Source organism: Caloenas nicobarica, chromosome Z, assembly GCF_036013445.1.
Source record: "Caloenas nicobarica isolate bCalNic1 chromosome Z, bCalNic1.hap1, whole genome shotgun sequence".
Classification (NCBI taxonomy): domain Eukaryota; kingdom Metazoa; phylum Chordata; class Aves; order Columbiformes; family Columbidae; genus Caloenas; species Caloenas nicobarica.
Window position 1 is genome coordinate 23,359,713 of NC_088284.1, and position 27,167 is coordinate 23,386,879.

The window sequence follows — 27,167 nt, forward strand, 5'->3', positions numbered from 1 at the left end:
AGCGCGCGGCGGCACTGCCCTTGAGGGTATGTCACGACAGCATCGAGGTGCAGTGCCCCCAACTCCCCTGTCACCTTGTCCCCAAGGAGGCGGTTACCCCGTGGGGACCCCGTGAGACGCGCCAAGGGAACGCCCCCCTCCACCCCCGCTCAGCCCCCGGCCCGGGCGGCGGCCCCGAGCGCCTCCACCGGCCCCGCCCAACCGCCGGCATGCGGCCGAGCCCACCAGCGGGCCGAGGGGGAGGGCGGCGAAGCGACCCCCGCAAGGTCGATAATGGTACGCTCCGCCGGCGGGGCCGCGTTCCCGCCGCCGCGGGGGGCGCGAGCCGGCGCTCCTCAGCCGGTGTGGGGGAGCGGGGCGGGCTGAGCGGGTTTGTGCTGTCATCCGCTCCGTCTGCCCGTTATGTCCACGCACTGAGGAGTTAAAGGAGGTGCCTCTGCACCTGAGGCCGTGAGAGGGTCTGTGTGCTACCGAGGGCACGCTGTGTAGGCAAAACTGCGGAGGTGGGAAGGACAAGAGGGTCGGCGGGCGCCGCCGGCGGGGTTTGCAGCGAGGCCGCTGGGCCTCTGCCCTGCTGCGGTTGTCTGTGGAATCGGAGGAGGGGCTGCGGTTCACCCCAGGCCTGGCCGCCGCTTGGGCGGTGGTAACATTGATCTGCAAACCTCGTTTTAAATGTGCTCAGGGTCTTCAAGGAGCGAGTAATTAAAGCGAGATTATAGGCAATGCAGATGCCGGGTGCCTGCCTTGAAGGTGGAGTTCAGAAAAATGATGAGACTCTGTGAGGTGCCTGTTATTGAATAATTACTATATTCAGTTGAGATACGCATTTTAATATCTACTCATTTTATTTTGGTTATAAACACAGTTTTCACTGTTACATGAAGCAAAAATGCAACTTCACATTCCCAAATCAGATCATTAGCTACAATGCTTAAAAAAGATACGGAGAGACCATGGACAGAAAGGGGTTAAAGAGAGATTAAATAAAGGTGGCAGTTTTATGACAGTCAAAAATATTCTTTAAATCTAATTTCCCCCCTTGTAAAATAAATACCATAGCTCAAATCAGCAATAGGAGGGTTAATAAAAATGCGTTTGGAAGACATATATAGTAATATACACAAAAATAAAAGTGATGAGTTTTCCTGCTGGAAAAATACAACATTAATAATACAATATATTATTTTGAATTACTCTTACAGTTCAGCAGGATTTTTGTTCCCAGTGGCACTGTTGCCTAATGCTCCAAGTGCTGAGTGCATCCTGTCTTCTGAGGAAACAATTGATGCCATGGTATAAAGAAACACACAAACAAAGCATCATACAACATGGAAGCTCCCTGAACTCCCATTCTCAGCCAAAATTTTGAGGGTAAAACACAGTTTTAAGAGCATGGTTAAAAAAAACAGTGATTGACAAACAGTTAAGATATTGCCCATGATAAGGACTGAAAAGATCAGAGCTTGACATTCATAGTGTACATTTAGATTATCAACTAATAGAATATTAAGATATGTAATTGTTTTACAAAATTGAATATCCTGAATAAATATTTTTAACTCCATTTTAACAAATCATTGCATCGTAATAACAGAATCCATTAAGATTAGTAAAACACTAACTTAGAAGCATTAGTTCTTCGACGTTATATAAATATCTTTAAAAAGATTTGATTTTTTAAAAAAAAGTTTATTAGCTTTAGCTAATGAATTGTTTTACTTCCTCTGAGGAAACATTGGATACGAGAGAAAAGTGAGTATTAAACACACACAACCAGTGTCTTTATCTTACTGCTTTGGTAAAGAAGTTACATACATGTAGTGACTTTTAAATATTGAATGACTGAGAAAATACTCAGTTATTTCTGCTTAGTAGTTGTTACTTTACATATCTGTTTCCACCTAACTTCACTGTAAGCGTTTCTGTCTGGAAACCCGTTCAGTTGCTGGGTAGTGCACACATTCTGACTTCTGGTTAATTTCTTTCATTGCAACTTTTTGTTAATTGTAAAAAGATGATTCATACATTACCACATAGAAGTGACAATTTTGTCTGGAATACATGGTTTATCTGGTATTCGTGGAGCCTGTTGTTCAGAGATAGATTTGATATTTTTAGAAGCATTCATATTGTGTCTCTCAGGTCCCCCTTGGAAACATGTGTTGAAGATTCTGTAAGTAGAATTTCTACTAAAAATAGGGATTGTGTTAATAATCTGGAGTTATATGTGTGCTTTTCAAAATATTGTCTTCTTACTCATACAGTGAGGTTTATGTGCTGCAGTGTCTCATCACTGGTGTTAATGCACATTGTTTATATGAAAATGTGTAAGTAACTTGAAGCCTGAGTAGTTACGTATTAGAGCATCTTAACAGGTAAAAGGTCTAGATCCTGCATTAATGTGTGTCTGGAAAGATCTCATTTACTTCAGTAACATTTTTTAAGTTAATCAAACAACAGAAATTCATCTGTTGCTTCTAAAATACTCAGAGTAGAGAATGATTGATTGTTTCAATTGATTGAATTTCTTGCTCTTTAAACTGAGGAAGGGAAGACCAGTCTGTTTTAGCAGCAGATCTAAAAAGAAATTGGATGTATGTTTTAACAGCATCCTATGTGCAGACCACTAATGTATGTAGGTAAAATTGCATCACTGTGTCTGTGCAGGTGAATTCAGGTTTATTTTTTAATTGCAGAAAAAAATTCCAAATTCAACTGTATCATCTAACAGTTTGATAGATTTTGATTAGGCTTTCTGACATTCGTGGTGTTTTCTAGAAATGCAGGATCTTAGGTTGTTTGAAGTTTAGCTTCACATGCAAAAAAAAAAAATTTTAAGTATTATTTGTTCTGCTTACATTTGTGCTTATGAAATCTTTCTACATAGTATGAATGAGAAATATATTAATTCATGAATCTACTTTTATATATACAGTGATCATTGGATTGTAAGTCCAGACAAATAAATGAATAACATCCATGAACAAACTATGAAGAAAATCAGTGTAGTGAACCTTGATAAACTTTTAGATAACTTCTCAGAGATTGAAAAGGTAAGTGAAGAAGGCAAAAAGTGTTGAAACAGCGATCTATAAATATTCCGTGACATTTTAATAAACTTTTCAAGTGAAAATTTATTCTAAGTGGTATCAGCTTATTAATATGCCTTGTAATACGAGCTTTGTTTGGAAAGTGTATTGACTGTATCTCAGAGTGATGACTTCTGTGGCGTCTGAGAAGCCTTTGTTTCTGTGCTAGGATTTCAATGGTGGAGAGGCGAATTTTGGCTTCTCAGGAAAAGCATGAAAGCGTCTCTTTGTATCAGAAGCTGCTATTGGTGATAACACTATTACACAGCTCTGCTGGACTGTCCTTTCTGAAACTGATCCTTATTCTAGAAAAATCTCATTGCCATAGCAGGAGCATCTGTTCTTATATTCCATATGCATTAAGCTCTCTTTATTTTGTGTACATGCCCATTCTTAAAAGATTGATCCACTGAGGAAAATTGATGCTGTATTTCTTATTAGACCCACTCTGGCCAGCACTCTGGTGATTTCCTGATCAGTAAATACATACTAGAGATAATATAAATTTAGCATTACTTATGGAAGAAAAATTAGACCAATTCCTCTTCCTATGTATCACTCATATTGATGTTCAACGAGGGCATTGACAACCTTATATGCAAAGGAGTAGAAGGAACCTTGCTGAGGATTCATCCAGACTGTGAACTACAGAACTGAGAAGAAACCAGTTTATAACTAGTGATGTAGGCTGGCATTCTTAGTTCTGCAGGCTAACCTCACAATAGCACCAGCTCTCAAGTCTAGCATCACTCTTCCGTATAACAGAATAACCAGAATGCCAAATAATACAAGTTTGTGACTGCAGTGTTGTGAAATTGTTAAATTTTATGTTAATTTAAAACTCAAGATTTAAAACTTAAAAGATGTTAATTTAACTTTAGTCTTTTTCCAATTTTCTAGAAAATATCAGAAATTAATGAAGCAAATAACCTACTGGTTCTTCAGCTGGAAAAATGTAACAGGTTGTTAACATTAAGCCAATCGAAGGAAGAATCAGTGAAAGAAGGTAAGTTATTTTTTTTTAAATGATTTTTTTTGCATATATTCAGGAAGTTCTGATCAATATTTCCATTATTTTCAGTCATACAAAATACAAAAAATAAATTAGCAAGTATCTGAGATATTGCATGAAAGCCAGTGATGCTTAATCTTGGGTCATGTAATGGAATCCATTTTGTTTGCATAAACCAAATAACTTTAATCCACAAACATATCTTGAGAACTACATTAAAGTAAATGTTTTCCACTTGATGTTACTATCCATCCACTTTATGAGATTTTTAAGTGCATGTGATACTGAAAAAAACTTTTCTTTTATATGTTCTTTTTTTTCCCTCTTCATCTTTTTTCTTTTGATTGTGTTATTTCCTTTTCCAAGGAAAAATGTGTTGACAAGGAAAAAAGGAGAGGATCAGATGAGCTTGATACACCTGATGATGTTATTGTGCCCAGATGTTTACCTTTCCCAGCCATACAGGCCCAGAGCTTCTAGTGAACTGCCAGAGTTTACAAAGACAGTATTTTTAAGAAAACTAACATCAGCAGTTTTACTTAAAGTGATAGCATGTGACTTATGTTAATCCATAAGCAGCTCAGATGTCTGTGTAGAACAACAGGGTCAACATTTGGGAAAAGTAAGGTCAGCACTGACACTGTCGTGCCCCCAGCTGAGCTGTTTCGTTGGTATCAACATGACAAATATTATGTCTCACCTGGTCACCAGAAATGTTTTGCCCAATGAGAAATGAGCCAGATGCATTCTTGAATGCATATTTTACTGCTGTCTGAAGTGTCAAAGTTAGCCTGTAATTGGAGCGGGTATGTCAGACTGCTGGGGCTGGTGCTGTGAGATAACATGAAGAACTATATTTCTTAGTTGCTTGTGTGATTTGGTTTGTTTAGGGACAATGTGATGGCCCAGTTTGGAATTTTGAATATATATTCCCTGTACCATACTGACTGGTAGACTAAAGTTTTAGTATTAGTCTTTGAATTTTGCTCATTTATACTTATTCTGTAAGGATGTTGGGTATTCATGGAATATCAGTGTCTTGTTCTGCCTAAGCATTTTTTTGACTTCTAGAGGACAGAACAGCTGTCCAAAGTGATTATACTTTTTATGTATGAGATTAAATCTCTGAAGAGGCCAGATTAAACAATGTGACATTCCATTTTGTGTTTATAATGTCACCATCAAGATTTTATCTCAGTGACATTTCCAACTCAGTAATAAAGTGTAAGGAATAGCATTTAATCCTTCATGTTTGAGTTCAATGAAGCTGATACCACTGTTGTAAGTTTATTCCATAGGCTGTACTCGTGTTACTGTCATCTTTGATGTGATCAGTTTTGGTCATATTTCTTTTACTTTGTAAAGCATGTCATTATGAGGCATGTATCTAGTGGAGTGCCTCAACGGTCGGTACTGGGACCAGTATTATTCAATATATTCATCAACGACTTGGATGAGGGAATAGAATGCACCGTCAGCAAGTTTGCTGATGACACCTAAGTGGGAGGAGTGGCTGACACGCCAGAAGGCTGTGCTGCCATCCAGAGAGACCTGGACAGGCTGGAGAGTTGGGTGGGGATTTAATGAAATATAACAAGGGCAAGTGTAGAGTCTTGCATCTGGGCAGGAACAACCCCAGGTTCCAGTATAAGTTGGGGAACAACCTGTTAGAGAGCAGTGTAGGGGAAAGGGCCCTGGGGGCCCTGGTGGACAGAAGGATGACCATGAGCCAGCACTGTGCCCTTGTGGCCAAGAAGGCCAATGGCATCCTGGGGTGTATTAGAAGGGAGGTGGTTAGTAGGTTGAGAGAGGTTCTCCTTCCCCTCTACTCTGCCCTGGTGAGACCTCATCTGGAATATTGTGTCCAGTTCTGGGACCCTCAGTTGAAGAAGGACAGGGAACTGCTGGAGAGAGTCCAGCACAGAGCCACAAAGATGATAAAGGGAATGGAGCATCTCCCTTATGAGGAAAGGCTGTGGGAGCTGGGTCTCTAGCTTGGAGGAGACTGAGGGGTGACCTCATTAATGTTTATAAATATGTAAAGGATAAGTGTCACGAGGATGGAGCCAGGCTCTTCTCGGTGACAACCAATGGTAGGACAAGGGGCAATGGGTATAAACACGGAACACAGGATGTTCCACTTAAATTTGAGAAGAAACTTCTTCACGGTGAGGGTGACAGAGCACTGGAACAGGCTGCCCAGGGAGGTTGTGGAGTCTCCTTCTCTGGAGACATTCAAAACCCATCTGGACACCTTCCTGTGTAACCTCATCTAGGTGTTCCTGCTCCGGTGGGGGGATTGGGATCTTTTGAGGTCCCTTCCAATCCCTAACATTCTGTGATTCGATGAAATAGTTATGAATGGTAATAATAGTTAATATTAAGAGGATTCAAACTGTTCCATAGAAGCTAAATAATGAAATGGCATTTAGTGTTTTACAGGTGGGAATTATAAGCCTCTACTTCATAATATAAACCTTGGCAAAGAAAGGAGGAATTAAAGAGAAAACTATTAAATCAAGATTTTTTTTCTTATTCTAGAAGTATATCTTTTTAGATGGATATTTGAAAAGATGGGTATTTGAAAAGAGAAATAGTATCTAGTACTTAGCATAGATTTGTGGTTGCTTATTCTATAGTTTCTAGAGCTGCTGAAAGGTGCATCTTTTTGTAGAACTTTGGTCTCTGACAAGTCAACATGCTAAAAGTTAGGAAACAGGGTAGCAATAAATTTATGTTCACAATGGAGTGAGATTGCCAGTTAATTTCTTTAGATCTTCGCTGGGACGTAATTAATTTAGCATAATCAGAAAAGAATCAGAAAAGCTGTTGAGTGAATGAAGTTTGCTAATGATGCTAATCTATTCTGTTATACTAAGAATCTCATGTGACAGAATGACAAGTGATAAAAAGGGGAGATGAACACCAGTAGCAGTGTGTATGGGAAGCATTTTATATCAACAGTTGGCCCTAGTTGGCTACTTCTCAGGAAAGAGGTCTTGGAGTCCTTCTGGACAGTTCTCTGAAGATACCAGTGGTCAAAGAAGCAAACACAGTGGTAGACACGGGATCAGATTATGGAAGAAACAGAGAAACAAACATCATGTCTTTGTAAAGTCTGTGATTTTCTCGTAATGTTCTGGTCTCCACATTTCAAAACAGACATACCAGAACTAAGAAAGATAACCGAGAAGGTGGCAAGGTTTGGTATTGTCAGGACAGGAAATCCGGACCAATCATATAACAAGGCCCACAAGGTAAGGGCTTCACCAGCCAAGACTCACTCCCACTGTACCCATGCAGGGCTGGCTAAGTGAGGGATACCAGGGATGGCCAAAAGTCCACATCACCAAACAGGTACATGGTGATGGAGCAGCTCCAAGGCCAAGACAGGAGGCGAGTCAGGATCAGGTTCAGAAATGGTAAAAAGGGCCATATGTGGTGTAGTGATCATTAGCAGGTCCATAGCGATGAGGCAGGTCTGAAATCAAGCCTGGAATTCACTCCCTAGGTCGTTACCAAGGTCTAGATCTACATGGTATGTGGCTGCAGCACAGCTGCAACATAGCTCAAGGTAGGCTCAGGGCGAAAGCCTCATCTTAAAAGCAGCTCCCAAGGGAAGCAGAGGCACCCATTTCTGAGTTGTCTTCCAGTTTTCTTCAAACAGCTTTTTTCAAGGTCATCAGCTGTACTCAGATTTCTAAGTTGGCCTTGAGCCCAGCCAAACACGCAGGAGGTGGGCGGCAGGAGAATGCACTTGGGGCCCTCACAGGTCTGGTCACAGTTTTGGAACATCTGAAGAAAGACTTAAGTTGGCTGGAAACTTTTCAGCCTAAAGAGAAAGAATAGAGCTGATATGACTCACAGCTGTAAAATTATGAATGGCATAGAGAAAGTGACTAGAGAATGAATATTCACTGTTTAATATAATAAGAGAACTAGATGGAAATCAAATGTGTTGATTGATTTAAAGCAAACAGAAGGAGGAACTTTTCTGAACATAACAGATAAAGTTAAATCAATACCATAGATGTTCGTGGGTAACAGAAGTAGAGATCAGTCCAAAAAGATTAGAAAATTCATGTAACAAAACCTAACAGATGTATTAAACACAGACAGTACCTCTCACTCAGATCTCTGTTATTTTTGCGTTTTGAAAAGCTGATATGATATATTAAGAGTAGTGTTTATCCAGCTTTTTTTCCTCTTTCCTGAAGTATCTTCTACTGGGTATTGTGAAGTGAGATCGTGAACTGGATGGAACTGTTCTGACTCATTAGAGCCATTTGTTTCTTTATTAAGCACAAAAGACAATGCAGGACAGTCATTCAGAGGCAGGTCAAGAGGCTTCATTATTGACAAAAAAAAGAGGGAGGGGTTTTTACAAAATCGATTTTTTAAAGGGAAAGGAAAAGATGGACAAAAAGAAGAAATTGTTCTTACCATAAAACCTATGGGATAAAAGATAGCAGAGAAAGTGAGAGAGACAACTCAGGAAATCAGAGCAGCTGGGATGGCTGCAACAAGGACTGTGGAAGTAGAATGAGCCAAAGCCAAATCAAAGTCAGAAGAGAGATTTGAATTTTTTAAACAGTAGTGCTTCACTACTGAGGAGGAGATAGTTACGCTGGTATAACTGAAGAGAACAACCTCTGGAGCTGCTTTGAAACACGATTGGGAAAAAATATGGATGGCAGAAGTCCAAGTAAAAATACCAGAGTAATCAGCATGAAATATGAACTAAAGTTTTAGCAGCAGGGATAGTCAGGAAGAAACAAATTCAGTAATATTTAAGTCATAGTAGTTGCCCAAATTAGCACAGATATAAATAGGCAGAATAGTTGGAAGACTAGGATTCTGGTCAATGAGTAAAAGAGATTGGAGAGCTGTGAGCAACAGTAACGAAAAAAGTGAAAAGCTGGCGGTTGGAACAATGTTGGACATCCAAGAGGTGGTTCTGAAAGCTACTTGATTATAAGGAAGTAAAAGGTAAATGAGAGATGCCAAAGGGATATAAAGTATTTAGAAATTAAGACAGTTATCATGGCTGTTCTGTTAGGTTAACCTGCTTACCAATAAGGTAAACACTTCAAGTATTGTGGCATGAAGCGCTTATAGGTTTATATTTTTGAACTGGATTTATTAATGGTGATTGGAAAGCAGACTCTCACAAAATATCTGGGGCAGCAAATTGCATAATCTGCAGCAGATGCTGTCAGAGGAACCTTCAGGTAAATAGTTACCATATTACTGAAGATCAGCAGTGACTGTAACATTAAAAGTATTTCAAAAAGACATTACGGTTGGTGTCAATATTATAAATATAATATTATAAATTATATAATGTTTCTAAAGGATTTTGCTTTTTCTTTTTGAAATTGATATAAAGTCTTTGCACCTTTATCAAATTCACCTGCAACATTAACCCTTGATAAGGGGTAATGGCATACTGTGTATTCAGAATCAGAACACTAAAAGTGTTGCATCTAATAGTTCAATTCTTTGTAAAACCTTTTTGAAAGTCAAAGCACTGTGGGATTAAAAAACATTCTTTATTATTATTATTGATGGTCTTACAGAGGGATCCTGTGCAGAACTGGACAAGACACAAGGGACCAAATGTAGCATCGATACTTCCATTCTTACTCTAGCAACAGTTATGCTAATAGACTCTAGTTGTGAGAATGACTTGCCAACTGTGGCTTGGAAAAAAAAAGATTTATCCTGGCCGTATGGCCCAAGCTGTTTCCCAGAACCCAGCTCAGCTGCATTTCCTGAAAGTATCATTTGAACAGTTGGTCCAAAGACAACTGAAATTGCTGGGTTTGGACTGCTTGATGAACAGTGTAAACACACAATCTTAATGTACATACATTCTCAAGTTGAAGAGGATTCTCAAGTTCATCCTACTACAAATTTAAAGCAAAAGCAAATGGATTTACAGGATACATACACAGCCTTAGAATGGAAAGCTTATCAGTAGACAATTCACAGAACAGCTAAGGAAAACACATGAGACCACATGCTGATGAGAACACATGATGATGTTCACATATGATTCCAAATAAATATGCTGTTTACAGCAGGGGAGCAGAGAGAAAGAGCACTAGGGAAGGAAGGGCTGTTGTTCCATGTACCCAGAAGGGTTTGAGGCTGTTAGTGGTAATGGAGTGAAGGAAGTGGAATTTTATCCTGGCTGAAGAACTCTTTGTTAGTATGAGAAACAGAAACAGGAGTAGCATTTTGCACCCCAATAAATCTTCAGCAAGTGTGAGAACCTGAGGGCTCCTTGATATCCTTGATTGCCAAAGGTCTCTCTCTAGAACTATTTAAGGTAAGAGAAGATTGGGTATTCTAAAGGAAATACAAAGGAAGAAATAAATCTTCTAAAACTCAGGGGAGAGAGGAGAGTGAAACACTTGAGCCAAAGACAAGGTGGGAAAAGATGAGCAACTGGGCAAGGGTATACATGTTCTGAAAGGTCATAAATGAGCCTTGTTTTGTCTGGATATGTGCTTTGCTAAACAAAGGTGATATTCAGGACCACAGTTTTGTTTAGTGTAAATCATTGGAGATCCAGTAAGACAGATGCAGGTCTGGCATTCTCTTTTTCAGCTCCTAAACCTTTTGTATGGTGAATAAATGAACTCTTGTGGTGCAGACTGCAATTTTGAACTAAAATCTACGTAGTTTTTAAAAATAAAGCAATCACATTATTGTCTATGGAACACTTAAGGTTGCTCTATTTAGCATCTTCAGGCTTGTGTATTTGTTGTGACTAAGTGTTTTACAGGTGTTCAATGAACAAGTGGTTGATGTAATTACCCTATTAAAAAAACCAATAGCTCCAATTATAAATGGAGATGGAAGAAAACATAACAAATTATATATATTAAACATGGAAAAAGAGCACTTAGGCTGTTCAGTCTTTCTGCATGTAGGGAGTATTCTTTACAGGGAAGGAACCCCACAGAATCCATAACAGGTGCTATGCCAGTGGTCCAAAGCTGCAACCATTTAGCAAAATATTGCTTATTTTTCCCTAATGTAAGCAAGCAAAATTTGTGGGTTCCCAGTAATTTTTCCAGTCACAACTGTAATTGCATAAGGGATTTACCAAGATATGTCCTTTAAAGATAAGAAAGATAAGCAGATATTCTTAAGACTGGACAAAAGAGCGGCTTGCGCTTAAATAGCTGTGATTCATTACATTACTAGCTGCTGTCCTATTGTTTACTCAAATGCATAAATGTCTTTCCAATTTATGCATGAATTGGAAGCGTTTGGGTTTATTTCCATACATTTTCAAATAGGAGAAAAATTGTAGCAGAACTAGTTGGTACAAATGAGCATGCTAACCTAGTGCATCCAACTTGGAATAGGATTTTTCCACAAACGCATTTGAGCCAGTACAGGAACTGAGGGCAGGCAATGTTTCTGTGCTCTTCGTGCTCCCTCTAGTGTTTTTTTGGAAGCATAGAATGGGAGAATGCAGCTGGGTAACGTACTCGGCAGCATGAACAGCCGACTTGATGGAAGAATAGACTAAAGGTGAAAAAGATGAGTGGAAAACTGGATCTCTGGGCTGGGGTCTTAATTCATCTTCCCAACTCCATTATTCGTAATGCAGTCTTTAACTGTATGATCTACAATTTTCAACAGAACTTTGGTCTTATAAGTAACAGTTGTTTAGCGTACTTTATCTGTTGCAGAAATTAAAAGCCACTTAAGAAATGCAGCAGTGCTCTGGAAACAGTAAGGTTTTAAGAGTAAGCAACCTCAGTTTTAGTGTCCCCAGTCTTCTAGTGTTTTTTAACTTTACTGATAAGGTTACAAGGAACATAAGAGATAAAAATAGTATTTCATGAAAGCCAAATGTTATATTACAGATAGTCCATATGGTGCTCCAATGTTAAAAATACAATTAAAAAAATTAAAATATGAGATAAAAATATGTAAACTGATAATAAGTTGCATGTATATACATACACACGTAATTATTTTGTTTAAAATGAAATAACGGGGATATAGTAGCATATTCTGAATCTCCCCAAGTTTGTGTTGAGCCACAAGGTGTATGTTAATATGTACTAAAAAGGGGGTGAGGAACTGCAATGACTGGATAGTGTTGGTCTTGTTAAAAAGAATCTTGGCAAAAATGCTGTCAGGAAAGTAAACCTCAGTTTCACTCATTACATCAAGTTCCTGGAATGCTGATATGGAAAACTTCTATTAATTGCCCAGAAAACAATAACCTCCTTGTTTTATGGCTAGAAACAAAAATGTAATAGCTTTCTGAAATTATTCATATTGTTTGATGAAATTGGTTTTAATCTATTGTCAAACTAAATGCTAAAATGAAGCAGTAACCATGTGATAATAATCTGGGTTATTTCTAGTCAGTAAGAAGATTTAGACTAACAATCAAGATAATTATAAAATACTTGAGAAAAGTTTATAAACAAAATATAAAATTAAAATTGTTAAGAAATTATTAAAAAATATTGGTTTTTTCATTTCTTTTAGAATGTGCTGCTCTACAGAATGTGATAAATGGTCTAACACAAACCATTGAAAACCAGTGTAACGTGAAAGGTAAAAGAAAAGTGTTCTTATATATACTGTACTGTACTGTAACTAGGCTAAGCAGGCATTTAATTGTTTTGTGTATATTTACTGGTTTTTTTAGAGAGAGAAACTCACTGGCAGACAAACAGAAAGGAAAAAAAGTATCTAAAATGAATCTTGTGCAGATTTTGGTAGTCTGTGTGCTTAAAGAATGCCTGTTGCTATTATCCTGCTTAGAATCCTTGTGTAAAAGAAATTCTGCCTCAGTGAGGTTTTTTAATCAGTAGTTGGGCTTTAAATTTATTTCAGCCTAGCCCAGGCAATTTTATAAAAAGTGAAAAAGTATCATTCAACTTTGGACTGTAGTCTATGAAAGCATTTATGCTTAGTTTTTATCATTTTGTTAAACCAAAGAGTCTTAATCCTCAGTGTAATGTTATTAAGATTTAGCTGTTATCCATAAATACCTGACAATTACTGATTGCTTGCTATTTTAAAATAAAAGAGATAAGTATTTGCTATATCTTTATACTACAGTTTAGCTGTACACCATGTAGGTAATTTTATACCTATTTTGTGTCCAAGTCATATTAGCATAAATACTAATAAACCTCTAAAAATTGGAAATATATAGCTGTTTTTAATACTCAAAGTGACTTTTGACAATCAAAAAAGCATCTGCTTTTTCTAAATTCTGTTTTTGAGATATCTGCTCTCTAGTTTTTGGGAAACAAGTACTTGAAAAGCAGCATCTTCCCATTAGAAACTGTTGTAGCCATGATAATAATATTCTGTTTTCTGAGTCAAAGAACTTTGCAACTAGATTTTCTTTAATGCATCAGTTATCAGAAGGCTAAAGACATTTCAGAGTAGTAATACCAGGAAAATATTATGATTAAACTAGGAACTTTCTTCGTAGAAAAATGATGACTGAGATTATGTAGTTCTGTAAATGATGATTATGTCTACCAAAAAGTGTCTTGAAGTTCGGGCAAGTCAAGCAATGAAAGTAACTTCTTTATTCTGCTTCCATGCTAGTAATACTGTCAAAATGTACTTTTTAGTGTATCATATAGATTATTGGGTTTTTTACATAGATGAAAATGATAGACTGAAAGGTACCATTCACATCTTGGAAGAGAAATTAAAGGCTTATGAACAGGTACGTCACAAATTATCATTCTTTAGGTAGAGAAATAATATTTTATCTCTATAGAAGCAGTTCATATATTGTTATATTCTTGGGTTTGCTACTGATACCATTATTGTTGCACTTTTGCTAATGTTTATAGTGTAAAAACAGAAGAGTTGTTCTCATGACAGTATCAATGTGAGGATGTGATAGAGGTCAAAACAAGCACTGAGAACTCTGTCTTAATCTAAGATGCACATTTTTTAATCTGTATTTAGCTTTAAATTCAGCTTTACATTCTAACATGTAATCCCATGCATTAAAATACATTTTTGTGTGGAAATAAGGTTTTGATATTCATGGTGCCTGCTGTACTGCCAGAGAATCAAGAGCTGTCTGAATTTTGTCTATAGTTTCTTTGGGAGTAAATGCTACAAAGATACTAGATCTCTATTTTTTATCTGTGTCTCATGATAAATTCCATTTACCATCTCTCTCTATTTTTTATCTATGCCACTCGTTTTTGGAAAGGAGGTAACACCAGCAGGTTGTGATAGTTCTCTCTGCTAAGACTGCAGATCCATTACCTGCATAGGATTAGGAAACTCACTGCTGATTTTCTTTGCCTGTGTTTGTAGTAACTATGAGTTAAAACTAAGTTTTTATACCAATCGAGCTGTTATCTTGACAGTTTGAGAATAAAGTAAGTAATACCTTCAGAAAGACATGAGAAAACTATGATTCTATACATTATATACATGTATGGGCATGGTGAAACTGCCTGGTGTGGCTGAAGGCACTTGCTTGACCATGTCCGTATATGTTCTCACCACCAATCAGTAACTGCCTTCGTGAGTGCCCCCGAGCATTCCTCTGGTGAGTGGCTACCTACCTTGTCAGAAGGCTCTGAAGGGCTTTGGAGTAAGCACCACCACATTGGCAGCCACAGCCAATACCTTCATAGTGCTGGAGTACATACTGGAGCAAACTTACAATAGGCATGCTCAGACTCTTCACTTGAGTATCAGGGCCAGCAGCCTCACTAATGCTGGTATCACTGATGTTTCTACTGCTGCTACTATGAAGTTGTAGAAAACAATATTAACAAAATTCATCCATGAAGTACGATTTTTGTTAAACAATCTTGCATTCAAAAATCCCAAAAATTAGAACTGTAGTCACTTATCTAACTGCAGCATTTTATCAGATCCTGGCTTGGGGAAAGGAATATTACCTCTCCATTTGCCTGTCTCTTAATCAGTACGATTTCTAATTCTATATTAACTGATAGCTGTAATACAATGAAATCGGCTACATTTTTCATCTTTGGACTTCAGCTGGATTGTGTAAGAAGTAATTGGGCATTTTGAATTTACTAGATCGAGGATAAAACAAGTACTGAATTATAGAGTACTGTACATTTTGACATGAATGTTGTGCTTCGCGGAACCTAAGAGCACAGAAACGTCAAGGTTTTTATGAAGCTTTTTACATTCACAGGAATATAAAGATCAGATTGAGAAACTTATGCTAGAAGTTAAAAACAAAGAGGAAGAACACAGATTAGAAATAACACAGTTGAATTATGAGATAAGAAAAAAATGTAAGTCCTCTGAAGACTAAATGCTCTAGCATTGGGTAAAAAGATGTAACCTGTAGGAGCTATACTTTATGTAGGATAAGTGCAAGTTCCACTTCTTAGTGGAAACATGAAAGCTAGAAGCGGACAATGTTTAACAGAGTTTTATCTTTGCTCAAGAGAGTAAACAGTAGCAATGAGGCAATAGTACAGTGACACAGGATGAGCAGAAATTCCAAAACAGGTACAACAGCCACTGGTAACTTGGACCTAAAAATCTGAAGGAATGAAATTTTAGGTTGGAGTGTTGACTGGAAAATTGCTTTAAACTATAAGCTAGACTGTTGTTAGAGAGTTCCACCTATACACAGAGAGTAGGACATTGTTTTCACAAATAATACTGCAATGAGAAAAAACTTATTTCATTATTAATTTTTTGCATTACTGGCACAGCGCCAAAGAGTAGGATTTTTTGGTCATCCGATTAACTGAAAAAAGCCAGACCGACTCTTTGTAAAATGTGATGCTTCTTTAAAGAGACTCAATCTTAGTAGGATGGGACAAGGTGGTTTTCACATAGTTTTGAAGTATTGTTTTTTGCTTGAATAAAATTCTTTTCCCATGAAATATCGACGTGCTGTTAAAGAAAGTTTTAATATTTGGGGAATTGTTATTTTTCCATCTAAGCATCTTCTGTAATCATATTTGGCGTTGCTATGTTACTAGTTGAAGTAAAAGAGCTGGAGTATAGAGAACAGAGAGAGAAAAAAGAACTGGAAATATTAGAGCTAACTAGGCAGCTGAAAATTCAAAATGAAGAGAAGCAGGATGAAATAATTAAACTCCAGATAGAGGTATGCATTACAAAGCTGACTTAAAGATCAGTTGGGCATTGGGTAAACTTAGAAGAGACTGTGTAGTGAAAAATGTTAATTAGTACTTAGCAAAGTAATATGATGCATTCTAGGAAACTTAAAAAACAATTGTCTTTGCAAATATCACTGGTGTGTGCTCCCTTCCTTAATGGTACTGAGTTGCTTCTGCTAAGGAATTGAATTCAACATACTATATAGGGAGATGAAGTTTGCTGTGTTCTTGGTTTAAATTAAATTATTTTGAAAATTTTGCTAGTTTTTGAGCTATAAAGAATAAAGTGGGTTTTTTTCTTTCTTTTCTTCTTTTGAATTTCTGAATGCTGGGAAGATATATTTCTTTTTTAAACTTCCAAGAGCTTAAAGACTTGTAATCCTGCAGAGATCTGAGTCACAGAATTCAACATGTATTTCATGGCTCAGGTTTTAAGCCCCTTTTATTACAGAAATAATTAAGTACTTCAAACCCTTCACATATGAAAAAAAATAAATAGGGTGTGAAAGTGTTTGGGCTCAGTTATCTTTGGAATGTGAGGGAAGGGTGATGGTTTCAGAAGTTTTTGGCATCCTCTGCACTTTCTCCTCCTGCAGATATTTGGCTGTGTAGCCTCCATTTTTTTTTGAGTAGTGATCTTGTTCATCTAAATGTATTTGGTTTATTGTGTTTGTATTATTTCCTTTTTGCAATATTTTTACGTATTTTTTTAAAGAAATGTAGCTTGTAATTGCATTGTTTTAAATAAAGTAGCTTCTTTGTACTAGGATTAAGTAGCAGATAAACTTGCTATTACTACTTTCAGGTACAAAATCCAATTTTTAAAAAAGTGAAAATTATACTTGTATTATTTAACATACTTTTTTTTCCTGTTGGTTCTTAACGTTTTGTCTTTTCCTGATTCTTTCAGTTCAATGCTAAATTAGCACAAGTTCAGAATAAAACAACAAAATCATTTTCAGATGCTTCTGTTTTGCCACAAAGTGTCTATCGAAGGGTATGTGCCTGTAGTCTGCAGATACCAAATACTGTTACAGCCTGTTTGAAAGGAGTTTTACCTTGTCCTGCAACAAAAGTTTGGGGGATGGAGAGGAGTTTCATGCCTTATAAATCCATCTTACTCTCCCACACACCCCTCCCACCTCTACACAACTAATTTAATGTCTCTCTGCATTGATGTTGATATAGCCGGAGTTTAACAACAAAAAATCAGAATCGTTAATCTGGGAACTTAAGACAGAACTGACATAAATTGACTGATATAAATTATATATGTGCATTATTGGTTTTGTAGCCTTGGGACTTCGGGATGTCACAAAAATAGGATTCTGGAGAAGTCATCTTTGTAATTTTGTGATACAAAATACTGAGAAAAATATTTTTACTAGAATATTTCTCATTACTAATATCGTATTGTTACTAAAGTCTATGTGACATTTAACAACAAAGCCTTTGCATGTATTTTTACAGAAGCTGCAGCATCTCCAGGAGGAGAAAAACAAGGAAATTGAAGTTCTCCAGAACACCATAAGAGACTTAGAGCAACGTCTTAATAAAGGCCAAGACCTGCACCTCAAACGGAGGCGATTTTGAGTAAATGACATGAAATATTTCAGCAGTACATAAAATGAGAAACAGAGTATTTCAAACTGTGCACCTGAAAGTAAAAACAAGACATGAAAAAATGCAGAATTTTTTTATTGAAAACACTCTTGTCAAATATTCCAAAGGCATACATTCTGTGAATATTCAGGACTACTTTCTTGCTAATCAGCATTCACAATAAAAAGATTCAGGTTTCACAGGAGTAATAATTTCCCTATTAAACCATCATTAATTATGGTGTATGCTTTCAAAGCAGTTTTCCATTCTTGTATATTCTCTTCCTCACCCAGGAATCCTTCAAACAATGATATTTTTACTTCAACTCAGTTAATCAAAGGTTAGGGATGCTAACCTACAGACAGAGAAGTTATACAAGTTCAAGTGGTATATTACCTTACTAACCAATACAGATTTATCAAATTCAGCACTGTAATAAACAATGATAAACATTAAACCAAGATTAAATGTTTCATCCTTCTCTCTTTTTGAGACTGATAATGATTCTGCATGAAGAGTTGTTAACACTGCTTCTCCCTTTAGGCACTATCTTACTGATTTAGTGGGATTTTACAAACTGTAGTAGTATGTATTAATGGACCCTGATACCGTCTCTAAGCCACAACAGTTAAGCCTATAAATCCGTTGCTCTAAAATAATGCAATTACTCCTTGTATGCTACATTTGAGATAAAAAGTTATTTTGGCACATTGTTTAGGAATAAGCTTTTCTTGTACAGAATTTCTATCCCCAGGTTAGAAAGAAAAGCAACAACTTTTGAATATATTCCATGTTCTTAATAAAAAAAAATGATTAAAATATCTGTTTTGGTTATCTTCTGTTCTTGATTGCAAAACATCAGACAGGAGCCCCTAGGTCATAGTTTATGCTCCTGGCCTCACAAATGCAAGCAGAATGTTAGAAGACAAACAAGAAAGACAAATTAATCAAGAATGCAGACACCTTCCAAGTGCAACTGAAAAACAAACTAAGGGTCAACTAAATTCCTTTATCTTACAAAGTTTTTAGTGATCGAATTTGACAGGTATTGTGTAATTCTGAGAGTACTGCTCTAAAAGTCTAATTGTTTGCAACATTTTAACTCTACACACCTGTCTTAGTATAATTTTTAATTGGAGGCAATAAAAACACTTAATCCATTAATTTTTCCACTCTCGCAACCATATGAATTCAGCTGGTAGGACTCCCTTGCATTTTTAAGGTGCTTAGTTTGCTTTTCAGGCTCAGTTTCTTGCGTTTTCCTGTCACTGTCAGGTATCACTAGGTTCACTTCCTCCTGCTGCTGGCGACTGTCAGGCAGCAGTGAGCAGACGTCACTGTCAGGATTCAGTGATGTCCTCTGCCAACAGCTGCCCGTGTCACCTGCATGAGTTTGGAAGTGCTCCGCGACACTGTCAAGTGACAGAATTCCCTAGCTCTTCAAACAAAAGGTGTCGACAATGACAGCATCAGCTACTCGAAGTTGAGTCTGATGCTGTCTGCCAGTTTCAAGTTAACTGGTTTTTACAGCTGGTTTTCCCCTTTTTTCATAGCTTTTTATCTTGTGTAATTTCTACACCTTCTCCTGGAGGAACAGGGTCTACCTGTTCCTGACTACCTGTCTTATCATGCCTGTTGCGGCCAAAGACTCTATGACGCCGACCGCTGTGAGGATGATGCCTGTGAGATTCAGGAGCCTGATGGTTTTCATTTTTGGAGTGACGACCGCCCTCGCGATGGTGGTGGTGGTGGTGGTGGTGTCTGTGTCTGTGCAGATTGTGGTGGTGTGAATGTTGGCCAGCTGGTTCGGGTTCTATCTCTGCTAACTCTTCTTCTGCTGTTTTAGTGATGTTTTCACATATACCATCAATATCAGGTTCCTGCAAAAAAGAAGCTTGCATTAAAGGCATTATTTTTATTAAACTAGTTGTAAAATATTATCTTAACATTTTTGCAGATCCTGAAACCCAATTTTAAATCATCTGTGCTACTTTCCTGAAGAAAGATGTGAATGTATCAAAAAGAACCTTGTTTTACAACACCACTGATAACTAGACAGGGCTCTTCATATAAACTTTTAGGAATGATAATTCAAGTAATTGCTGATTAAAGTATTCTTTTTCTAGGATTTCACATCTGACCTAAGGCCTGCATTTAGCTGTAAAAACTGTATGATGGGATAAAAATGTTTCTTCTCATTGAACTTTCATGACTATCTAGGCACATTTCTTGACAATCCTTAAAGTAGTTCTGATCTTCAGTTATATATAAAACAAAGCTACTCTTCTTCTGTAATGCTCACAATAATTTTTTACCTTGTATTACCACATTTTTAAATTACCCATTGGACACTGTGTTTAAACTAAAAGGAACAGTAACTCAAACCAGCTCAGATTTGATTCCCAGGTTTTTTTAAAAATTACTATTTGTTTAAGTACCTACCTGTACCCAAAAATTAGGATGGTTCATTGCTCACTAGCTGTACGTAACCCCAGAAACAGAATTAGCCTCCAAGATTGCATTTAGATTTCTGAAAATTATTTGTATTTCTATCAAGGGCAGGAATTCAGTCTATTATAAATTAGATCTAATTCACTTCAAAAAATCTTTAAAAGCTCTCTGCCAAGCCCCTTGAAATGTGTAAATTCTAAATCATGTCTTTTGGGATTAATCACACTGAAATAATTTAAGTACCAGCCAAATCCAGTTTCCTTTCCTAGTATATATAGAATGAAACAAGGAAAATACCGTGTAAGAGCAGTTTCCACACTTGTTTTCACAGTATGCAATCTTAATAGCTTCTTCTACATATTGGAAAGACAGGAAGGAATAGGGCAGACCCAGATGATACACTAAACGGCCGCATCTAAGGAGAGAAAGAACTTTGTGGTTACTTATACATGAACACACACCTAAAATTAAGTATCTCTTCTTCTCATGCTCTATTTTATTCACATCAATCTGCCCACGCTGTACAGTCCCAGAGAAGGTGTTTTGTGCAAGGGGTTTACAGGCAAAGACAATATCTGCCTTACAAACGTTTGCCCGCTCAACTGCATCGCTCAGTAGCATGAAGCATGATTTCTGGCTGACAGGGTAACTACTGGCAGAAACATTTTGTTTAGCAGCATTTAGACTAGCAAAGGTACACTCATTACAGACCTATCTTGCTAATGAGGAGGCTTGTTTGCATAGTGGCACGTGTCGCCACAAGGTTGTTGCACTCTTACAAATAACGTTTTTATGCCACATAACGTGTATTTTGATTGGAATGTGCATTGCGGTCCATCTGCACTGCTGATGCAGCGTGCACAAGGAGACATTTAGGGCGCCTGTTTGCTCCTTGTCTGTGCTTGAGTGCTCTGGTCTGCACTTGACTACACCACTGGTACCTTTGGAGGAGGTGGAGTAAATGCAGGACTTGTACACAAACGCACCTGGCTACGTACCCCACCTGCAATGTCAACACGCAGTCCTCCCACCTCAGCTCCCTACTCGTGCGCAGCTCATGTCTAGGAGCAGCACCAGGCAAAGGCTTCATTGCCAATAAGGGCGCAGTAAGGACATACATTCCTGGAACCATAATGGGTCATGGCCAAACTAGTGCAAATCAGTTCACAGTGTAGGTGTATCCTATGTGGTGGCAGCTCAAAACTGTTCAGCCTTTCAAAGGCCATGGGTTTGAGGCCTCTCCACAAACTTCTTACAGCCTTGTTCTGTTTGTTATATGACAGCAACGGTCTACGCTCAGGTGTATTTGCTGCCGTAACATGCTAACCCTTTCTAAATATCAATCTAGTGCTAGTTTCATCCCACAAGCCTAATTTAGCTAATTCATTTAATTTCATCACATTACCAAAAAAAAAGAAGTGAAGTAACTTTCTAATTCTTTATTATACTTAATTATGCTTCATTATGAACTGAGAATGTTCGTTACAGTAACAAAATAGTAATTAGGATGGACATGTTAGAAGTGCAGGACTTGTTGAATAATTTCCATCACATCAAAACTGAAAAATCGTAATTTCAGCTGAAGAGTTATTACTGGTTCTGCCAAAAGATACATGTCCCAGAATCCTATGATCAAAAAGCTATTCTCTTTGAAAGTTTTAAGTTTCACCTAAATACTATTTTTTCCATGTGGCTACATGACATTTTCAACAACTCTGGTCAAAATATTTTCACAAGAATCCAGATAGCTTTTCTCATTTGTTTCTGCTCTCACATGCATCGATGTAACGAAGTTGTCTGAAAATAAAAACAGTGTAAAAGACCCATGTTATCAAACTCTACACTCAGTTACATTAGTCTAAATCCACAGTATCACAGAATGTCCTGAGTTGGAAGGGACCCACAAGGATCATCGAGTCCAGCTCCTGTCCCTGCACACGACAACCCCACAGTTCACACCGTGTGTCTGAGGGTGTTGTCCAGTCTCTTCTTGAACACTGTCAGGCTTGGGGCCGGGACACCTCCCTGGGGAGCCTGTTCCAGTGTCCACCACCCCCTGGGGGAAGAGCCTTTGCTAATGTCCAACCCAAACCTCCCCTGGCACATCTTCCTGACATTCCCTCGGGTTCTGTCACTGGTCACCAGAGAGAAGAGACCAGCGCCTGCCCCTCCTGCTCCCCTTGTGAGGAAGCTGCAGCTCCATGAGCTCTCCCCTCAGCCTCCTCCAGGCTGAGCAAACCCAGTGACTTTAGCCGCTCCTCATACGGCTTCCCCTCCAAACCTTTCCCCAACTTCGTAGCCCTTTTCTGGACACACTCCAGTAGCTTTATATCCTTATCAGTAACTGTAAAGAAAAATAAATTTATCCCAAACTTACTTAAGCAAAAGTAGCTTTTTGTTTTGTAGTTTCCTTTTTCCAGTAAATGCAAGTGCTTTACTTTGTGCAACTTAGAAGTTGATTATGATGTCTTTGTTGTGAGGTAATCAGATTATTTGCAAATCAGTTAAATAACTTAGAGATTTACAAAGCATTACTCTAAACACATGCAAATATTTTCCTGTGTTCCCCTCTAAACACAGACCTGTCATAGATGAGAAAGTCATCTTTGTTTCCATTTAAGGTAATCCAGACATCATCTTGCTGTTCATCTTGCTGGTAGACAGCAATACTTTCTGAAACACTTTCTTTCAGTAGGTGAAATTTCCTCTGGGAGTGAGTTCCCTGATGATTGACAACCACATACGAGATATTGACCAGTCCTTCATTCTTTAACTTCACTCGCAGGTCCTCCAATCTAGTGGAGAATGTAAAGCAAGACCGTAAATCATTAGGGAAGCATTAAATTTGCCGTATTCAACAAAAGTTAATATGCTCCATCTTCCTTTAGCACAGTGAATGTGATTTTCTCCAAGTTTTAATGGCAACAACCTAACACTATCAAAACAACCTTGCCATTTGCCATGACTACCTACTACACTGTCACGAAACCAGACTCTGCAATAGCTAATATGTCATGGGCCCTGTCCTTGTAAGTAGAATGCAGTATTAAGTAAAGATCTGTTTTCAGGATGAATTCAGTGTTTTTATTTCAGTTCTCTCATGCTCTTCATGGTCTAACACAGCTAGTTCATCTGATGTCTTTATTTAAATGCTGAGGTTTTAGTCACATAGTTGGTTAAAGAACGCATACCATAAATACAGCAGGAAGATGAATAATCAAGAAAGCAAACCTGCAATAAAAGGCCAACAGCTCTCACTCATCTTTTCTATAACAGCCAGAAAATGCATATTACAGCAACTGGATCGAAAGGATGGCTACGGAATGTGAGCATGACCTGGCTGGCAGTTATTAGTCTTTCCCTTTGGCATCCCTTCGCAAAAGTCTTTCTTTGGTCTATAGTACAGAAAGCCGCTTTCTTGCTGTATCATGTGGGTCTTTTTTTCCTTTTCATTGGTATCGTTCCTACTGAACTGCTCTGGAAAACACTCTTATTTTTTTTCCATTTTCAGGAAATAGTCTAGAGCTTGAAGGATTCTTTAAAACATATCTAAAATGTAGAGAATCAAACCCAAATGCCTTGAAGGTCAACCACAAAGCCCATTTTTGACTTTGATGGAGCCACAGATTTACCACTGCTTTTTCAAATTTAGACATTAAAAAACTTCCAAGGACTACTATAATATGAAGTCACGCAGCCTAGAGGGGAAAACTAAAATGTTATTACTGTGATTAAAATCAAGCTCTGAAACCAGTACTACGATTTTTTAAACCAGAAGGAGAATTTCAGAATCACTAAATGAATCCAAGCCAAGAGCTGTATGCAGTTCCTCTTTGGGTCAGCTCAAAATTATTTTGTTGCTGTTACTGTCATGATACCTAATTATTTGCACAGAAGTAGGTCCTAGAAACCAGAGCACCAGCATCCCAGGTCTTGTATGAAAAGAGGACACTGATGATTCCCTTGAATGCTTCAACTATTTTGAGATGACCAGCCTTTACCTTACCTTCTGTAATACTTTTTCTATCTAGGACCTTTGAACAGGGTCTGGGAAAGCACATTAAAAGCGCATGTTTCAATTTGCCTTTTCCCCTACAGATCATACATAACAAATGAGTGATCACAGATCTCTCTGTTTCGGCTGTACTAGCGGTGTCAGAGAATTATGATGTTTCCTGTCTTCAGCATCTTCGCCACATTAATCGCCTGTTGCTAACTGAAGCATAGGGTTTGAGGAACTGTTTCTGTTGGGTTTTCATGAGTCTTAATGTCAAGTTCATCATACTTTCATGCTGTAAACACAATCTGGAGGAGATGATCTGCCAATCAGCACTAGGTCAAGAGACAAAGAATCTGAGCCACTGCCCAGAATGCTCCTGCTGAGTGTCACACTGGCCCCTGGGTCACGCATGCCAGCTGGGATGGTGGCATTTGAGGAAGGTAGTGATCATTGACTGCAGCTGTAGCTGGGCACATGCATTATCCTCGTATTAAAAGTCGACGGTCATGTTTTAACAAAATTACCTGGAAGCCTGCAGCAGGCACAAGTATCAGCTAGCCTGGAGAAGAGCCACCACCGTCACGGAGCCCCTGGAGTCCAGCATGGGGTTCTCCTCCCCGATACGCCATTCTGGGGCCTCTTTGCAGTTCGGTGTCTCTGTCCCTCCTCCTGGGAGGAGACAGAGAACCAGAACTAGACCCAGCCCTGCCCACATGGCTGGGCTTTATCTGAAACGAGAGAAAATAAACAAAACAAGATCAGTGCCTGAACAAAGTTCAGGCTCTGAAATATCGAGGCACAGCAGGATATTCAGTTAGAAACAAAACAGAACAAAAAAAAACCAAAAAAACCCAAAACAAAACAAAACAAACCTGTAAGAATAAACTTGAGCTATTTTGTTTACTGCTTGATCGTACTCCTTTCATTTTGTAGTGGAGTTCCCCCAAATAGGCAGTACTTTTCTTGTTGTTGTTGTATGTAAACAGCAGAAAATAAAGTGTCCAGAATAACTGGATTTTATTTTAATGCTACTAATCAGACTACATTGTTCCTTCCTCTTTGTAATTTCTTCTTGACTGTTTTTAACACTTCAGTGATTTTAAAGTGGCCTCATTTCTTGCATTTTGAAATCAGTTTTGCTGAGCCAGTTTACACTGGTAAGTTCAAGACCAGTTCACTCCAGATTTCGGGGTAGTCCCACTGACTGAAAAGTACTTGCACCAACAGTATATTTTGGTATACAGCAAGTATGACAGAACCTGGCAGAAATAAAAAACAAATAAACAAACAAAAAACTTAAAGATTTTTACAAGTCAGTCTGTTGGCTCCCATTGAGAAAAGTCTCTTAAGAACACAGGCACTAGAAACAATTTTGCAAAAACAGAAAATGAAAATTGAGCTTCAGGATTCCTCAGATTTTACAAAATCTCCTACTCACACTTAATCCATTTAATGTTTATGAAAATCAAAGCATACGAGAAATTTTGTAATTATCTTTTCCTTTTATTCCATTAACATAAAAAATTTTGGCTTAATATGTTCAGAAAACACCCACTATCGAAAACCACATAAAATTATAAAACTGCTCCCCAGCATGTCGTAGGTTGTGGAATCGTATCATTTCACCACTCACATCAAAGTTTGAAAGTAAACACGGCATGTTTTGGAAATACTAAGTTGTGATAAATATCACGCATTTCATCAATCTTGTCATATTCTAAAAAAGTTAAAATATTTTAATAACTGATCTCCTAAAACGAGAGCCAGCCACTGCAAAGCCAACACCATTTGTTAAATCTGCCTGTCCCTAATGTTTCTTTCCTGCAGTTCTAACAAAAGCATTTAAGGTACAGTACTTCGAAGATTAAACCAGCATCCAGTAGGTATCGCCAGGGCCGGTTTTTTACTCTTTCCACACATCTGGAAAGCCGCCCACCTTTATATCCAGTATAAACACATTAAACTCCTGCGAGGAACTCCTTGGGATGGTTCTGTGCCTGCGCAGCCTCCAGCAGCCTCGGCGCGCAGCTGTCTGCCCGGCGAGGGAGACGAGAGCTGCGCTCTGAATTACGCTTCTCTTCGCGTTTTCGACTTTCTGGTTGGTTTCCAATGGAAATTTCCACAGCTGGCCGCCTCAGCCAAGGAAACGAGCAGAAACTCTGCCAAATCTTAAGTCACGACGCTGTTTCGTAGCAAAACCAGCGCACTTACCCTTTGCTCCCCGCTGCCTTGGCAGCTTCTGCTCAGCTCCGCGGCAGAAGAAAACAGCGTGAGGAACAGGGCTGTGGTATTTATAGGGCTCTTGTTTATCTCACTTTGCAGATACGGTTCAAAGTTCAGGGAGCTTATTCCGAACGACCTTGCAAGCAAAGCAAACCCCTTCAGCAAAAGCAGCCAAAATATTCCTCCGCTAACTAATCCCAGGTGGAAACCGCTTGTCACGCGGGATGGTGTGGTGCTTTTCTTGCGGTGACTTCGGACGCCGGGTCGTGCGGTTCGTCAGTCACCCCAGTGAGCTGGCGGCAGTGGTACAGCCAGAGCGGGGCGTGGGGAAGCAGCCACGGCGTTCTGAGCACCGCGGTAACCGCGGCGGGGCGGGGGAGGTTCTCCTCCGTTTGGAAAAACGCTGACCTAGCCGCTTTTCTCTCATATGCTTTATCTGATCTTTGTCTTAGCGAATGGCTCACAGCGTCTCAGGGCATGTGAATACAGAGCTCCTTTTGCCCAGCTGCTCTTGATTTGATTACATCACTTGGCTCTAAAACTTGTTTCTGCAGAACCTGCCGGTTTACCAATTTCTGTTGAAAGTTTCAGACCAGATCTTCAGCCATTTAAATCAGTGCAGCCCCATGAAAGCCATGAAGCTC

General features: G+C 38.5%; 2 protein-coding genes across 3 annotated transcripts; one reads left to right on the plus strand and one right to left on the minus strand.

The window, feature by feature from the left end:
• The first annotated feature begins 158 nt into the window (after positions 1-158).
• Positions 159-18,615, plus strand: CCDC152 (coiled-coil domain containing 152). Its single transcript, XM_065657425.1, has 9 exons — positions 159-276; positions 2,936-3,053; positions 3,990-4,095; positions 12,628-12,696; positions 13,767-13,831; positions 15,302-15,404; positions 16,107-16,234; positions 17,158-17,244; positions 17,718-18,615. Exons 2-9 carry the CDS (start codon positions 2,967-2,969, stop codon positions 17,838-17,840), a joined length of 768 nt encoding a protein of 255 aa, XP_065513497.1. The 5' UTR covers positions 159-276; positions 2,936-2,966; the 3' UTR covers positions 17,841-18,615.
• Positions 17,927-26,856, minus strand: SELENOP (selenoprotein P). Of its 2 annotated transcripts, none has more exons than XM_065657423.1 (5): positions 26,512-26,856; positions 24,825-25,028; positions 22,883-23,095; positions 20,598-20,715; positions 17,927-19,729 (listed from the first exon to the last, which is right to left on the minus strand). In XM_065657423.1, the coding sequence occupies exons 2-5, from the start codon at positions 25,013-25,015 to the stop codon at positions 19,094-19,096; spliced, it is 1,158 nt and encodes a 385-aa protein (XP_065513495.1). In that variant the 5' UTR covers positions 25,016-25,028; positions 26,512-26,856; the 3' UTR covers positions 17,927-19,093. The 2 variants fall into 2 exon arrangements, with proteins under 2 accessions (XP_065513495.1, XP_065513496.1); XM_065657424.1 differs by lacking the exon at positions 26,512-26,856 and adding an exon at positions 26,237-26,427.
• Between the last annotated feature and the right edge of the window lie 311 nt (positions 26,857-27,167).

Bases quoted from the DNA above. Each gene is read 5' to 3' on its own strand.
- CCDC152 (XM_065657425.1), top strand. From the start codon at position 2,967: ATGAATAACATCCATGAACAAACTATGAAGAAAATCAGTGTAGTGAAC. The intron at 12,697-13,766 runs GTAAAAGAAAAG...TTTTTTACATAG, and splicing joins AAACCAGTGTAACGTGAAAG to ATGAAAATGATAGACTGAAA. The intron at 13,832-15,301 runs GTACGTCACAAA...TTACATTCACAG, and splicing joins AATTAAAGGCTTATGAACAG to GAATATAAAGATCAGATTGA.